Consider the following 16,659-nt stretch of genomic DNA (forward strand, 5'->3'; position numbering starts at 1 on the left):
ACAGATTACGTATAGATGCCCTGTACTTGCAACACCATGGACATGGAAAAACTCTCATTCTCCTTCAATCATCTGAACAGGTGAGTATGTCTGTACACACAGAGGCAGCTGCCAGAGAGTAAGAAATATGTATGTGGCTGTGTAGCAAAGGCTAAAACTCATCTTTTCCTCTTGAACTGCCATCAGTCAGGCTGGATGAAAAAAAAAGAGTTAGTGGATGCAGCCACAGGAATTTCAGTCTTGAAACAATACTGTAAGGGTTAACACAAGCCTCTGCTTGCACTGCTCTACTCTTCAACATATGATCCAGTCTCCCGTCCTGGCCTGAAAAGTAATTCTGCTTAAGGTCTGTAGTTTAGTGGCCTTCCAGACTAATGACCTCACCAGGACTTCTCAAGACAAATGCTGGGTTAATAAGGGACAGTCAGCTGCAAGATTCAGTGCATTTCCCCAGCAAGGGGGATCCAACTTTATTCAGGCTATCATCTTTCAGGCATAACATACCCCTTCTCTCTAGGGAAATGAGTAATAGCTGGGACCAGGGCCAGGATGTAGGCAAGCCTACAGCCTGTAGAGGAAAGGAATAAACATCCCCCAACCTGTTACTCCAAAGAGAATAGCATATGCAATAGTGCCTCTTAGCTAAGTCAATTATATGAAGAACTTCTGTCCTGAGAAGAAGTAATTGCACAGCACCTAGTAGATAGTATGAAGACACAAAAGAAGAAAGTAGCCACTTCATAAACCTGCATGGCCTGTGCTGAAGCCCAGGAGCTAATAGACTTCGGCAGCAGTCGAAGGCTTCTTGCTCCCCGATTAAATACTTAAAGATTAATAATATTAACAAAAACAGACTAAAAGGCTGTGACTTCTATAAACCTCTACTTCAGATGCTTGCTTGAAAATACCCTCTGTTCCACGTCTTACGGATTTTGCTAAAAATCAGGTAACTCCTAAACTGCCTATAGATGTATAGGTCAGGGTGATTGCTAGACAATGGAGTGAGAATGGCGAAACAGTGACTTGGCCACAGCTGAGATTAAAATAAGGCTTTCTGTTCCCTGTTAGATCAGGCTTTCCCCCTGCTACTGATAGTTCTCGCAGTTCTATGTTTTTAAGTCAGTCAGAGATTACGCTACTTGGACCTTAGTGAAAAACCTTTATTGTGGAAAGGACACATAATTCAGCAAAGCAGTAATTAAAAAAATAAATAAGGAAAAGAAACCCATTCAGCTACTATGCTGAGAAGCCCAAGACTGCAAAACCTAAGGCTCTCACATACCTAAAAGCATATAGAAATCCATTCATGAGAGAGTGAGAGCACCATTCATGCAGAGACCGCAGGATTATGGAAGGTAAAGGCATATGACACGCTGTGGATAGCAGGCCATTACAGACTTAAGTTAACTCAGCTGAGTTGGCTTTCCTGAATTATATTTTTATTTTGGCAAAGAGTGACTGCCATCCTATCTCCAGTCTCACTCTAGGGGAGGAAGGGAGGAGAGGAATAGCTTTAGAATAACTACTGCATTCATCTACCTCCAGTTCAGGAGCAGCTCCTGAAAGTGGCCAATAACTGAATAAACTTAAGACTGCTGTAGAAGGCTTTCCATCCAGAAAGAAAAGACTAAAAATTTAAATAACGTTGTTAAGGCTTGAAGTCAAGTTGTCTTTCTGTACAAAAGGAAAGACTGGATGGAACAAATGCATCTTTTGTTGTAGCACATGCCAGTGTATAGTCTAGTCCATCTCCCATTTGCCACCTCAGCACCTTGAAAGCTGCTGTGTTTGTCTAACCAAACTTAGAAAAAATTTTTCAGCTCTACTATACAGCATTCCTATTCCCTTAGAGCACAAAAATGTGCAGTCTAGATCTGAAATAAAATAAATAAATTTTAAAATAAATAAAAGGAAAAAGAGCTTCAAGACTAGAATGACATTTTCAGTGGAAGTTGGAGGATAACTTGCTTTGACAGGAGAAGGCAAACTTGTACAGCTGACAAAAGGAAGGAGCTTGAGGCATGTCAGCTGTTAAATCAGCCATCTTGGTTATCATTAGAGCAGGTGAGTTCTGTACAGAAACTCAGTATCATACTTTGAAACACTATACAGTACATTCAGTGGCAGTGATCATGCATCTTGCGCATTTCAGCGTGAGGGCGCTATGGAAAGCACCACAGGCCAGGCAGCTACAGTCTGGTAAGGAGCAGGTCATAGCCAGCAATTCAATTCACTTGCACAACAGGAAGCCTACTGAAAGGAGATGGTATCCCACTAAGGCTTGTGTGCTCCTCCTTTCCATGAGCCGCAAAAGGCTTCACCTGCATTTGGATGAACCATGGATATGTCTGCAAGTTCCTAACAGCACATCCAATAAACGTTCATTAGCGAGGTGGTGGCAACGGGAGGAGAAATCGCGCTGCAGCAACACCCTGCTTTGCAGACTGCCAACACCACTCTCAAGTATCGTTAGAAGCAGGACACATACCTTGATCCACTCTTAAAAGAGATTCTCTCTGAGATGCTGAACTGTTCTTAGAGCCTCTAAGAGACTCCTCAGAGACGAGGAACTAAGGTCAAGTATATTTCAGAGTTCTCCTGTGCCTCACAAAGCAGGTGGCATACAGGGCACTAATGATAAATCTTAATTTTTTTTTTTGTTTTATATAACAAGAGTTATTCCCATTTAAGTGTTGGTTTCAGAGCTCCCACCCCTCCCACTTAACTCTTCAGGGGTGAGGGAAACCACTATCTTATGGCTTGATACTATTTAAATATTGAGTTTATAACAAGACTTAGCCCTAAAGAGTTCCATCCATAGCTTTTTAACTGAAGAAATACAGCTGCAGAAAAAAATAAACATCGGTAACTCAGAAAGATAACTGAATATGGCAGTCGTGGGAAAACAGCTGCTAGAGAGATACCTCGTAAGGGAAAGGCATGGGGAAAGACGACCTCAAGCAGCAGCCAAGTTTCATTTATTAAGAAAAGGAAAGAAACTAGAGCAATTATATTGTTTACCACTCTTCCCATCCCATGTAATTGGGAAAACTGATTATAAAGGGCATCCTCCTGAAGTGATAAACTTACTTAAAACTCTGCGAAAGTGAAGGAAGCCCAACTTCTATCAAAATAGCATAACTAAATACAGCCTAGCAGCTGTGGTGCAATCTAAGCTGTTGTCTAGCAAGGATACTTTGTCAAGTATGTGTTTGCCTCTACAGCTGCATGTTCCTGCAGCTTAGGAGACTGATGACAGGGTACGTATACACACTGCCAGTGGTCCCTGGCATCCCTTCCCCTAAGTACCTGTCTCCCAGAGCTCCACATCACTACTAAGATGATGTAGATGATCCTACCTCTAGAATACCTTCCCTTTCTGAATATCGCAGATATTCCTGTTGTTCAACTTTCATATCCATTTACAGACCTCTCTGTAATTCATCAGAAAGCTGTGCTAATGACAGCTAGTCATGCATTTACGTCAGGAAACAGTGTTAAGGGCTACATCTGGAATCTTAGTTCTGCATCCCACCACGAGTTGCACATTACCACAGCCTCTTATTTTATCACTGTGTGCCATTCTTAAAGCATCACAGAACACATTATTTTCTCCCTACAACTATGTATCAGTTGCTATTTTAGAGGTAGGGGCTCTTTCCACCCACCCCACCTCCAAACTTCTGCTGTAGTCCCCCACAGCCAGAGGTCTCCAGATACATTTGATGTTAACTCCAAATTGCTCTAGAACACAGGTTTTTTTCTTTCCTGGAACAGGCCGACTCTGTAGGAGTCTATACCAGAGCTTCAGGGACAGTGGTCAAAACAACCACAGCGATCAACTCTTCAACTCTGCCTTTGTGTGTCTGTATGCAGTCACTAGCAATGGTCCTGCCTTTCTGCAATAGTTTCACCTATGAATGCCCAAGGAAGCATGTGTGAGCCAGGGCTTTGGGAGCTGCAGGCTCCCCTGGGAGCTTTCTAACCTTCAGAAAGAAGAATCAGAGGACTTGCAGGCATTGTCCTGGGGTTCCTCAGCACATAACTCCATATCCAGTGTTCAACAACTTAACCACTCCAAGTTCCTACCACACTATTTCATGTATCAAAAGAGAAAGCATTAGCTCGCCCTGTGGAACATTAGATTTTTCAACAAAATATAGCTGGAACCTTAAACCTCCCTGAGAGATGCCTTCATGCAAGTTACCCAAAAGAAAAGTCAAGTCTTTGGTTTAAATAAAATGGAAGAAGCACTTGTGATGTTGAAGCACAGCTCCTATGCCTCAGTTACATCACAGGATTGGTAAAGTGCTTCAGCCAGTGCAGGGGCAACCAGTTCATCTGATGGTGTACTGTGCACACCTCATGGGTCTCAACAGGTGGGGCAGGAAGGCTGCTTTCACACAAACACACACACACCCCCCCCCTCGACTGACCATCAGACCTAGCCAGCAATTACAACACACAGATAGTCGAAGTTCCAAGTGCCAACACTATGTGTCACAGTGTTTTTTGTTTTGCTTTTGGCTGGTTGTTTTTAAACCTTTAGTATCTTCCAAGTTTCCTATTACAATGTTACCAGCTGGTGGGAGTTATCTGCAACCAGGCTGCTTTCTGGCAACCTCCCTTCAAGCCTGGCAGAAAATAAAGCTCTCAGTTCACCGATTTTCTTTTCCTCCCCTTCCTTCACAAAGACAACCAATTACAAAATCAGAATAAGAATACTTGCGGAAATTAGTGCAACTGTCAGATAAACAGAGCCATAAAAATACACAGCTCTGCATCCCTCCCAATGTACAAAGAGCAGTGCCATGCCAGAACCGTTACCTGTGAAACTAAGGGCAAACAAAGCTGCAAACTTAATTCACCCCCAGACAGCTGTTCACTTATACAGACTCTTACATGTTATCCCAACTGGGGTAGCAAAAGCCATCCACACGTCACCAGGCAAATACCACACCATCTCACAAGAAGGGAATATGCAGTCCTTACACAATCATATGGGCACAGAACACAATCCCCACACACACCCCTTGTTTCTGCACGGTTTACAGAAGCGAGCTGTAGAAGATCAGCAGTACTTGGTTTCTTTAGGAGGAGGGGAAGGGTTCCTGAATGCAAGCTATTTTGCAAGACAAGTCCGATGTCAAATAAACCACCTCTGGGATTTGGGGATGTGCTGGGAGACAACAGCTAGGCCCACTTCTTCCCTCTCTTCCACCCTCATTACTACTATCTTGTGTAGCTAATTTGTCCTCTCCTCTTTCACATCCCAGCCAGCAAAGCCTTGTTGAGCAAGTCCTCAGAGGGTTCAGCTGGCAGGAGCACAAGGTGCTGCAGTTCCATTATGGTTTTTTCTTAGATTAGAAAAATTTTATTTTTCAATAAAGAAAGTAACATTTAAAATATGAAAGTCCCCCAATATAACCCAGGAAGAGAGATCCATATTTCAAGTCTCCTTGTACCTTCCCACAAAAACCTGAGGCAGGACCAGATTTCCCTGCCTCATTTGTGAAGATATCATTTGATTGATAATGTTTCTGACAATATCGCTCTCATCTCTCACGGAAAAACTGAGCACCAAATGTCAGGCTGAACTGGGGAATCTGCCCTAGGAACACGTACAGTTCTATTGGTTTGGTACCGGCCAATCCACTGCTGACAAAGGTACACTGATAGGACACCAAAGGTACACTGGAATCCAAGCAACTGACAATCTGGCTCCAAGTTACACAGCCTTCCCCTCCCTCCCAATGCCTGTCATGAGACAGGACTCAGTCCTACAGGTTCTACCTACCTAAACATGGGTGGCTCCAGAAGAAGGCATGAACTTCAGTCTGGTGCAAGAGGATGCTACAGGTTGGCTACCTGACCCCTGGCAGGCTGAAAAGAATAGGGAGGGCATGGAGAAAGAGTAGGGCAAGTGACAAGTATCAGCTCTTCCATCTGATGGCTCTGCTGCCTCTCACATGCCTTCCACTTTCATCTCTCTTTTGGGACCTCCCAGAGCTACAGCCTCCTGGGGTTGCCATGCCTTACAGGACGCTTTTTTCCACCTGATATTCACTGGGAGGATCATACATATTTTTTCTACAAGGGCCAAACTAGGTACCTTTCTGAGACTGCTAGAAAGGAAGGGAGCCTTCCCCAAGGTCTCTAGGCTTTTGCTGCAGTTCTAGAGCTCCTGTGGGTGGCTCTGTAGAACCCCTGACTTCATTCCTGGCAATCCCATTCCCTGGTCCCTTTGTCACAGCAGGCAGCTTCTTGTAGAAACTGTTCAACTACACAAACGCTTCTGCCAGCAAGGCAGCCCTTACACATTATTAACTAAAAGGCATTTCCAAGCAGTTAGCAGAGCCAACACTCTCAAAGGCAACACAACAACTAGCCCTGGAAGGACCATACTTCATAAACTATCACTGAGAAATTAAAAGAACCATTGTTTTGGTGTGAAAGAATATCGGTGTATACATCCCCTGCTCCTTGGTAGCAATTAACTAAGCAGAAGTAGGCAGCACTGCCCCTCTCGTTCCCAGCTCACTGAAGATCTCACACAGACAAATAAACATGGGAGTTATGTTGGTTCCTGCAGCACTAAAACATCTGCTAAACAAAGCAGTGGAACAAGGATCCCTTTAAGGGATGGTAATGCCTGAAGACAACTGGAAGCCCACTGGGAACACAGCTCAGGTTTGCAGAGACCCACAAAATACCAATGCAAAAAGCGCTCCAACTCTCCCATCCCTGCTTTTTGTAAGGGTGTGAGGGGAGAAACGGACTTTTCGGGCATGACAAGGAAAAGAGTTTTCTTGCAAGCAGGTTGTGCAATCCAGAGCCTCAACTGCTGTATTCAGAACAGCTTTTCTTTACGGAAAGGGAACGAACACTAACCCTCTCTGAGGCTGGAGATCTCCAAGCCAAAGCTAGCCAGCAGGCAGAGATGATCAGATGAACAAAAAGGATTTGGTAAGCCATTTGCCAGCAACAGGACATCTTCAGAGAGAAGGGAAAGGCGGCCAAGCAGCTTCAGGGCTCCATCCCGGTACAGCCTGCGACCTAACAAAAAAAATGGAAAGAAACATCAGCCAAAGACTGGTGCTGCAGATTAACTCTATACACTCACAGAGGGATGCTTGGCAATGCTTTCCTATTCTTTCCCTGATGAACAAAGACAGCCTGCACAAACACTGCATGCACTTTTGAGCCTAGATGTGAAAGCAGTGAGCAGCCTATAAAACTGCTGTTCAGTGGTTTCATATACTTGCAGGCACAGGAATATACTAAATTCACCAGGCAGTTGCTTACATGGGAAGTTCCCTTTATGGCACTAAGCCCCAGCAATAGCTTCAGATTCTCCCCTGAGGCGGTATTCAAAAGTTGATTCTGACATGATCCAAACCAGCTCAGAGACAGTTCCTGGATGCATTTACATGCAGTCTTTCATCAACATAGCTCCTGTTTCAGGTAGCAGAGAGGTGGTGCCATTGTAAGGTAACAAGAGTCACCACCTTCTAAGGCCAGCGTGTGGTCTCAGTCAGACCAGAAGTCCAAGCCTTGAACATAGGACCCAGCACTGCCTGTTATCAGAAGCACAAGTGAGATACAAAAGAACAGAATCCATTCTGTTCTCGCTTCCTCAAAAGTCTACGTGAACCTAAGCTAAGCAGCTTCAGTTTTTCCACTGCAAAGATAAAGTGTCTTCTCGTGATACCTGAGCAAATGTTGCTTCCACTTTGTGCATCGTTTCAGTCAAAGTGACACCCTGTAGATCCACCCCAGCTTAACAAAATGCACTGCCCAACACCAAGCTGCATTCTGGCATGCCTCAAAGTCCTCTCCCAGCATCACAGGGATAAGCCTCGCACCGCCACACTCACCCCCCCTGTTCCCATTCTCCACAGGCTCTGCCGAGTAGAAGATATAATCAACGGTGGCTCCAAGCCCCATGGGCATCGTTGTGACCTCCGGGCGTCCCCGCTGTGGCAGGAAGTGGCTGTAGACAGAGGTCAGGTTGAGGCCATGCTGGATAACACCGGAAGACCTGCACAAGAACAGCCACCGTTTACCAAGGAAGGAAAGACAATGATGCAGTGTTCAGTACTGCAGTCACAGCTGAAGTTGGATGTTCCCTTGCTGATGCAACTGTCCAAACTATTTCTACTTTGTGAACACATAAGAGACAGTCTTTCAGAATTATTCACTCCACTTACACCAATGACAAAGCGGAATATGAACTTCCTTTGTCTCCAATACCCAGTCCTGTCTATGCCCTTCATTCTCAACCTCACCAACACAATGCTGACAGAACAGCTGCTGGGACAACCCTGGGTGGAGCTGGCTTTTCCATACAGCCCTCCTTACTCTCTTCCACCCTCACATTTATTTCAGCCTTTACTTCAGCCAGATTTTCAGTGCTCAGGAAAACAAGACCGGGCTTGAAGAGTGGGGCCATTGAAGGCGCACCAAATTACCTTGGGATGAACGGCTGGGAATCAGGGTCTTTCACCATGGCAGCAGGCTTGGGCCAGTGTGCAGGGCGGTCTGTAAAGGAGCAAAGAGATTCCAGCCAGACCTACACAGATTCTGGAACAGGCTGCTCATCCCAAGTCTGAGAAGCTTCTCCTGAGACCAAACGAATCTTTTTGCCCAAGAAGAGCAGATAGCTTCCAGTCACAGGCACCTTAAAGAAAAATATTCAAAGGAAACCCCAGCTCTAAGACTTACAGGAACATCCTGAGAGCAGATCAGTGCAAACAACTGAGAAGTCATATTCTGTCCTGCTAAGGACATGTCCTTAAAGCATTTAATATTATCAAAGCTCAGGGTACTTCAACCTTTGCTCTCAAAGAAAGTTCATTTGCCTTAGCCTACAGCTTACTCAAAGGGTGTCTAGAAAGGCAGAACAGAAATGGAGAGAGCAGAACCAGCCATGCCACAAGGCCCAGAGGTGAGGCAGTATCTACTGGGTACCAGCATCCAGAGACATCTATGTTGTGGCCATTGTGACATTACAGTCTTCAGGTTTGTTCTCGCCCACCAAAAATCTTGAAGCAGAAAAAAATAAATATATATATATATATATTTCACTTTATAAGAAACAGCCTCCAAAAGAGGCTGAATCTCAGTGCATCTCAAGGAACACGGTCAGTGTGCATGAGGGTGGTAAGATTGTACTCCTCTGAGCTCTCATGGAATCCATCAGTAATACCACCGCCACAGAAGGCACCCTTCTGCCTTCCTCTTTTCTCACCAGGCATTACCTCCACCTCACGTTTTCATCAAAATCAAGCTAGGAGAGTCACGAGCTGAAAAATCTCCCATTATTACCTGGTTTAGCATCTGTCACACCTTCCAAGAAGACCAGCTGTGGTGGTCGTTCACAAGCAACATCGCAAAACTGAAACTGGAGCAGGAAATCCCGGCTGTACTTATGTCTGCCTGCAGAGAAAAATAAAAGTTAAAAGAAGAAAATAACTGCAGCAAAGTCACATCTACAGGGAACATCTGCATACTCTTTAGACCGTTAGACCTCTTAGACATCTTTAGTTTGAGAGAAGATTTTGTGCCCAAGCACTCTGATACCATGAGAATGGTTAAGAATCACTTAATAACCTAAACATAGAACGGAACAGATACGTAAATGTAGAAGAACAGAGCACAGTTATTGCTATCCCATTAGCTAATGCAACAGTTGTGGTCAGCACCTTGATGAAACAAATTAAGAATGTCCCCTCTGAGACACAAGTTCAAGGGACTTTTAAGCAGATCAGTTAGTATGCAACTCAGAGAAATGTCTGCCAAAAAAGAAAAAACAATTCTGGAGATCAGGTTGAATACAAGTTCTGCATCCAAGATTCCAACAAAAGCTATTTAGTGTGGGATCCTTCTTTTTTTTAATCCTCTCTAAGGACAGTAGAGAACAGTCATGATTGTAACTGGGCTCTTAGGAATGATTTCCTAATAGTGGTGTGCAAATACTGCCCAAAACCGCTCCCACAAACACCTGCAGCTGAAAGCTGTAGCTGCTGAACATGGTTTACAACTGCACAAAAGCATAAGTCTGGGAATGTGAGAGAGACGTACAGCAATGGTTACTGGTAGGGGAACATTCAGCTCCTGACTAGAGAAAGAAAATGGCAGAAATTGGGCTACAGCAATAGACCCCAGAAAAATTAAATTTAATTCATATACCAAGGAAATGGAGAGAAGAGGAGAATCTCTGCTAAGTGCCTCATGCAACACATGCCCAAGCTACTCAGGGAGACAGCAAGGCCCACAAACTGTCCAACCTCAGCAAACTCATGTTCTCGGTGTACACTGGAGCTCACCTAGTTTCTTTGGCTGGTACAGGGTGACATATTGGCAGTTGTCCGTTACACCCAGTGAGTTCGGCCACAGTGGGGCCAGCAGTTTCCGTGAATAGAACTGTTGGGAAAAGTCTTCCTGACCAGACACCTGCAAGGAGGCCAGAAACAGGAGAGGAAACATCAGCAACACAGAGCAGAACTCTTGCAAGCTATAGACAATGTACATATATACACTTGCCAAGAGAAAGACAGGAGAACGCCCTCATAGAAAGGCATGAACTGAGGTATTCAGAATATGGTGCAGATACAATAAACCTTCAGCTGTGGAGGATGGATACAATTAGCTATTACAATTACTGTATTACAATTACAGTAAAAGTCACCTGACAAGATACTTTGCAGGCATCTATTAATGAACTGATGATTTAGCTTGAAAGCCAATGATATATTTGATCATGGATACACAGTAACAGGTAACCACAAGAGACTCTATTATAGGTGCCCATTTCAAACTGTTTTCAGATCAAATATCCACCTAAAATTTCAGTAAGTCGTGGTGGAGTTGTACTCCCCTACACTTCAGTCACCAGGACCTGAAATTAAGTGGTCTATTATCACTGGTCTGCCTCAAGCGAATCCAAAAGAGCAGTGGTGGAAACAACACGCACACATTTGTCCGCTTCTTTCCCCAGCAGTGCTGGAGGCATTGGGGAAGACTGCTGAATAACTGAATTCAATATTCGAACTATTTCCTCACAAGAGAAAGAATGCAGCCATGCATTTCTTTACCAGCATGCAACAAAGAGCTACCCAATCCCACTTCTGGCTGTCACCTACCTTCCATGCTGGCATTCCGTGGTAGGAAAGCTCACCGTTCCGGATGAATTTGTAGAGTGGAGAATCAGGTACAGAGTTCAGGTCGCCACACAAGATGACAGGATAGTAGCTGCCTTCAGTAGTTTTTGCAATCTTGTCGATCTCTGCTAGGAGCAAGGCCATCTGGGCCAGTTTGATATCTCCTCGTCGGGGATTGAACAGCACATGAGTGTTGGCCACACACAAAGGACTGACTGCCTTCAGATCTAGGCCCTCCGGGAGCAGAGGCTGTAGCAGCAGCACCAAGCCCACGTTATCCCGATTGAGGACGTCCAGGCCAGGCCGGAAGTATTCTATGGGGCTGAGGCTGATCAGCTGGAACCTGCTGTGCTTATAGCACACTGCACAGCCATCTGTCTTTGTCCCAGTTCTCCGTTTATAGAAGCACGCAAAGCCTGAAAAGAAACCGTCGCCTATTAAAAGGTTTATCCAGTCACTACCTCAGGCTCTCCTCATCACCTGGGGAGTTCAGAAAGTCTGTGTAGCAGAAGAGGTTCCTACTACATGTGGGTACAGCATTATACCCAATTCTGTTCCAATAATCACAGTCTATCACTTATCACTGAGGGTATTTTTCTCTCTCCTTGTCCTTCCAGGACCCTCTCAGTTTTGTTACTCTGATCTGTCAACTCTGAGAAAGATCAATTACAAAAGAAAGGGTAAAGGTCTAGGCAGACAGTTCAGAAGCAGGGCCAGCAGCCACCTGACAAAAAGGAATAGCTCTCTCAAAGAGTGAGTGAAGACGTTAAGCAGGAAGCACTGCTTGGCGAGTCCCATGAGCTGGAGGTACAGACACACAAAAGCAGGACATACCCATCTCCTTGAACGTCGGTTCCAGCTGCTCGCAGTAATGGTTCTCTTGAACCTCCTGGAGACACAGAACCTGGAAGGAAGGCAGAGATCTCACTCGCTCCACCAGTATTTGCTAGTTACCTTGTTTTGGGGAAGGAAGAAAGCGGAAAAGTGCACTCACATACCAACCCTGCAACCAGAAAGGTCATCACTGCAACTCTATCCTGTACTTTCCAGACAGAGAGCAATAACTTTCTGGGTCACATTAGCTTATCAATCAGTTTTCCAGTGACGAAGCAGAAGATCCTTCATCACACAAAGAGGACTCAAGGAACAGAGAAAGTCATGAAGTCCTCTTCTATGCAGGCTTCCCCTCCTGTGCTGCCTTATAAACCTGGTCCTTCCCTCCCCAAACACACATTATCTCTTCTTCCTCTACTTCTGCTGTTTAAAGAAGTTAAGCCCTGCTATCAAAGTATGACTAGTTTCTACAGTAACACAATCAAAGCAAGATAGACACCAAAAAAAAGTATGCACAAGGCCTCAAACACTCTCAGAGGAATCAGTGTTCAGTTACCAAGCAGGCAGTATCTTCCTAGGACTTCCTCCCCATCTGTTTTTTTTTTTTAATGCTCTTAGATCAAACAAGGAATTCAAATTCTGGTGACACTGATGTGGGAAGGGCTCAGTCATACTCACATCAGGATCCCAGTGCTGGATCTCCTGCAGAAGGTTTGGAAGGCGGTAGTTCCAATTCAGGATGTCTGGATGACAGTGCAGATAGAGGTCAAGGCCCTGCTCCACCAGGTCTTGGGCAAGGATGTTGTAAGACATGACTCGAAATTCAAAGAGAGGAGTGTTTTTCGAGACCTGCTCTAGCACACAGGGCTGGACAGAAAGATCCTCCCAGTCTCTCCATAAAATCTCTATATGCAAGAGACAAAAAGCCAAGTTACAGCCACGCTGGGTACCCTGCTGATACTTTTGTTCCCCTGGGACCCAGAAAATAGCCATTCTCATTCTCTAAGCTAGGGTGTTCTAGCCTCTGAGCAAACCCTCACCCATTCTGTTTTTCTGGTGCTCTTTTTGGATGCCTTTGGATAGTTGTCAGTGGGGATGGCATAACAGAAGACCAGAGTCGAGCATACTGAAACACTCAACCAGCTTTTGGGTGCTTTTTATATTATAAAGCCAGCACTTGGGAACCGTTCCTGGGAAATGAACATATATTGATGTTCAGAGCAAATGGTCTAGTAGGACAGAGAGTATTAGCTGTGACCAGCCCTCTCTCAGCAAAAGCTCACTTTATACTTTTCACTAGAAGATCCTGTCAATTCTGCATGGACAGATACAATCAATGTCTTACTGACAGCAAGCCCAGACACAATAACCTGACCACATTCCCTACAAATGCAAAGCCAAACCCGAACGTTAGATTCAGAGCTGTTACTACTGACCATGGTAGGGTACCTCTGTCGGGAGAGGACAAAATTGTACCGTATCCTGAACGGGCCAGGCTGGGGGCTCTGTTGGCACTGTCTCTGCATCACGCGCTAAACTCCAGGCCAGCACAGCTGGGTCTTCGTTCTCCACTTCTATATCGATAGCGGCACAGCCAGCTATCTGGCGATCCGTCTGTGGCACCAGAGCTGCCCAGGGGGCACTGCCTGCTACAGCCACTGTTTCCTCTGCTGGTGATTTTGCCAGTTCAGTCACTGCATGATCTTGCGGTTCTGAAGAAGCCAAGGCGTGTAGCTCCGTGAGCTGCTGACCAGCACACTGCGTGACTTCTGGAGCCGAATTCAGGTCACTGAGGCTAGTCATCAATAGCTCTGAACCTTCTAACCAGTCACTAGTGAGTGTAACTGATACTTTCCCCACTGCTGGAACACTCTCACTGGCTGGCAAATTCCCTGCTCCTTCTTCCAGCCACTGCTGGAGAAGGGCTTCTTGCTCTTCTGGGACCGACCTTCCTCTGGTTGCAGCAAAGACGCCTTCTATCTGGGTGGACGTGCTCTTCGCCAGAAGCACATTCTTTCGACAGGTAAAGAAAGCATCTGCCATTTAAAAACAAACAAAACCAACATAAGACAGATGGAAATCCTTTCTTACTTACTCTTTTCTTTTTCCTATGCATTTGCGGTAACTGTGCAATACAACCATTCAGTATAGGAACCCAAACAAACCTGAAGAAAAACAGTTACAGCCTGAATAACTTACTCTGCCTCTGCCTGAATGCTAGCCCACAGTCCAATTTTAGTTATGTTAGCCAAAGTCACTGAAACGGCACGGGATGGCAATGGCTTTACCAACTCTAGGGAACACAATTCTAACTTATGCAGTGCCACAGCCAGTCAGCCAAGCTAAAAAGCCTCGTGGAAACTATCAGCTCTCAGCAACACATGTAAAGGCACAGTCTGTAGAAGTTAGCTGATGGGGTGCATGGGCTGAGAAGCCAAGCTCTTGTAGATGACCCCCTGGAGCAAGTTTCTTTCCAGGGATTGAGTAAGAAAGCAGTGCTCAGCTAAGAAGATGGAACATATCACAAGAATGTGTTGTAAAAGAAAAAACTGTTCTGTTATTAAGAGATAAAAAATAAAGACACAGAGAGACCAACATGTGCAGTTAAAAGCCTTACTAGAGAGAATATATGCACAGAAATAGTCCTGGTAAGAATTACAGATCACCTGATGACTGACATCTGTGGTAAAAAATGAAAAAAACCCTGCTGTTAACGTAACACTTGAGTATACTAATATTGGTGGTATAAAGCAGAAAAAGTCAGGGACTCTTTTCACTTGTATCTATATAAGAAATGACAGCATTTACATTTTGCTATGAGTTCTGCACAGACACTAGTCCCTACTGTTGACTAGCAATTTCTGTTGTCTGCAAATCACTTTTTCTGTACTGTATTCCTGTGACAGTCAGTCAGCCAGAGCAGTAACATACAAGAGTCAGCAACATCCGTGTATGCTTTTGCTGTATCTTTCGCATCAAAGTGTTCTGTATGTGTCAGGAATGGAGCTTTAAGAACGGAACTCCTCGCTATAGTTTTGTAATTAAGTTCATGAACATCAGAAACACCAAAGCACCAAGGTAATGTTTTCGCACACCACTAGGCAAGCACAGCTGTTACAAGAGCCTGTTACTACAGGATAGGAGCTGAATTTGAGAGGAGTCAGCTAGCTGCTCACTACGGCCACAGCATGCCAGCGGCTGCTACAGGCCTGGGGACAAGTTCAGGCAGGAGGGTGGCTTTACATCAGCGCAGTCACCAGGGACTGTGAAATAGCAAGAGGATCTAGGAATCTAAGTGAAATATTGATGCAGGCAAAGCGCGAGTCCATCCACGAGTCACCTGCAGGTCCTCGGGGAGCCACAGACCTCAGAGCAGCCCATCTCCAAAGACCTTCCCAAACCTGCAGCGCAGGTCCGGGGCAGGAGGCCCGGGCCTCCACGCAGACGGCAGTCTGCCACTGCAGCACAACAGGCGGCAGCTGTTTCCTCCAAACACCCAGCCCCGGCGGTGAGCAGCCCCGGCCCGGCACAAGTGCCCACGCCACCTCGGGCAGCAGCCCCAGGCCCCCACCTGCCCGCCTCTCCTGCCGCCCAGGGCGAGGGACTCGGGGAGCGACGGGGCAGCCGGGACGGCTCCCAGCCGCCGAGGCCCCTCCGGCCGCCCCCTCCGGCCGCCCCCCGCTCAGGCCGGGGCGGGGGGAGGCGAGGGGCACCCGCACCCCGCCCCTCCGGGCCCCCGCCGCCGGCTGCCCCCGCCGCCGCCCGCCCGGGGCCGGGTTACCTCGTAGGGCCCGGAGGAGCCGCGCCGCCGGCAGCAGCACGTAGCAGAGCACGGTGCCGATCATACCGCCCGGCGCGGCCCGGCCTCCACCGCCCCCAGCCCAGCCCGGCCCGGCCCCAGCGAGGCGACGCGACGCGCCGGCCCCGCCTCAGCAACGGCCTTACGGCGCGGCCTCGGAGGGAGCCACGGCGCCGCGCAGGCACTCACCGCGCCGGGCCGCCGCGCCGCAGGGCCTGGAGGCCGGCTCGGGCCTGGCCCTCCTCCTGCGCCGCTCCGGGGCCGCCCGCCTCCGGGAGCCGCGGCCGGCGGGTGGGACGGCCCCAGCGGGGCGGCCCCGGCCGGAGTGGGGCCGCGCCCGCCCCGCCGTAGGGCAGGAGCGCAGCCGGGGCCGCAGGCCCTGCGGCGGGGCCGGCAGCACTGCTGTGCCCGGGGGGTCAGGAGTTGTGACCCTAAGCAGGGTGACGGCAGCTTTCTGGCCCCGCCACCCTGAAATCTGTGTTTTCAAACAAAAGTTTTCACACCCCCTGTTCTCCAGAAATCCAAACAGAAAGGAAAATTTCCAGAAATTTTTTCCCCTGGAAGGCCACCGAGCAAATAAATTCCCATTTGCTCCAGATGAGTTAATAATTACACAGGCTTTGCAGACACAGTTGATGATAGTCAAGGTTCTGCAGAACACAGCCTCTCTGTGGACAAACGCCACTGGGGATGGCTGAAATAGCGGTGCGGGAGCGTGCTCTCCCTTGGTGTGCTGCACACAGGTCGTCACAGCTCTGCAAAATCGCTCCCTCTCACCTGGCTGTGAGCACGCTGTGGCCTTTGCAAGTTGAGACCCGTCACGTGTTAAAACCAGCCAGTTTCATGTGAAAAGAGAAGTCCTGG

General features: G+C 47.0%; 1 protein-coding gene across 10 annotated transcripts in view; it reads right to left on the minus strand.

Annotated features, from left to right (window-relative positions):
- ANGEL1 (angel homolog 1) overlaps positions 1-16,122 on the minus strand; it is a 92,210-nt gene extending 76,088 nt beyond the window's left edge. For 5 of the 10 annotated variants that reach the window (XR_015702255.1, XR_015702254.1, XM_087747371.1 and 2 more), the window contains exons 1-10: positions 15,778-15,944; positions 13,433-14,032; positions 12,675-12,901; positions 11,997-12,066; positions 11,145-11,578; positions 10,329-10,455; positions 9,328-9,438; positions 8,472-8,541; positions 7,878-8,041; positions 6,892-7,056 (exon numbers count right to left, since the gene is read on the minus strand). Coding sequence is in view for 8 of the 10 variants with exons in the window: in XM_087747371.1 (XP_087603497.1) it covers positions 6,892-7,056; positions 7,878-8,041; positions 8,472-8,541; positions 9,328-9,438; positions 10,329-10,455; positions 11,145-11,578; positions 11,997-12,066; positions 12,675-12,901; positions 13,433-14,032; positions 15,778-15,841 (2,032 nt within the window). In the remaining 2 variants the exon portion in view is untranslated. Of the gene's footprint in view, positions 1-1,139; positions 7,057-7,877; positions 8,042-8,471; positions 8,542-9,327; positions 9,439-10,328; positions 10,456-11,144; positions 11,579-11,996; positions 12,067-12,674; positions 12,902-13,432; positions 14,033-15,336; positions 15,693-15,777; positions 15,946-15,984 lie in introns of those variants that run through there. The other 5 variants (XM_087747369.1, XM_087747368.1, XM_087747376.1 and 2 more) reach the window with 4 other exon arrangements.
- Positions 16,123-16,659: the final 537 nt, after the last annotated feature.

Source organism: Nipponia nippon, unplaced genomic scaffold (genome assembly GCF_047370975.1).
Source record: "Nipponia nippon isolate SJK-2023a ecotype South Korea unplaced genomic scaffold, ASM4737097v1 scaffold_11, whole genome shotgun sequence".
In the NCBI taxonomy this organism is placed as follows: domain Eukaryota; kingdom Metazoa; phylum Chordata; class Aves; order Pelecaniformes; family Threskiornithidae; genus Nipponia; species Nipponia nippon.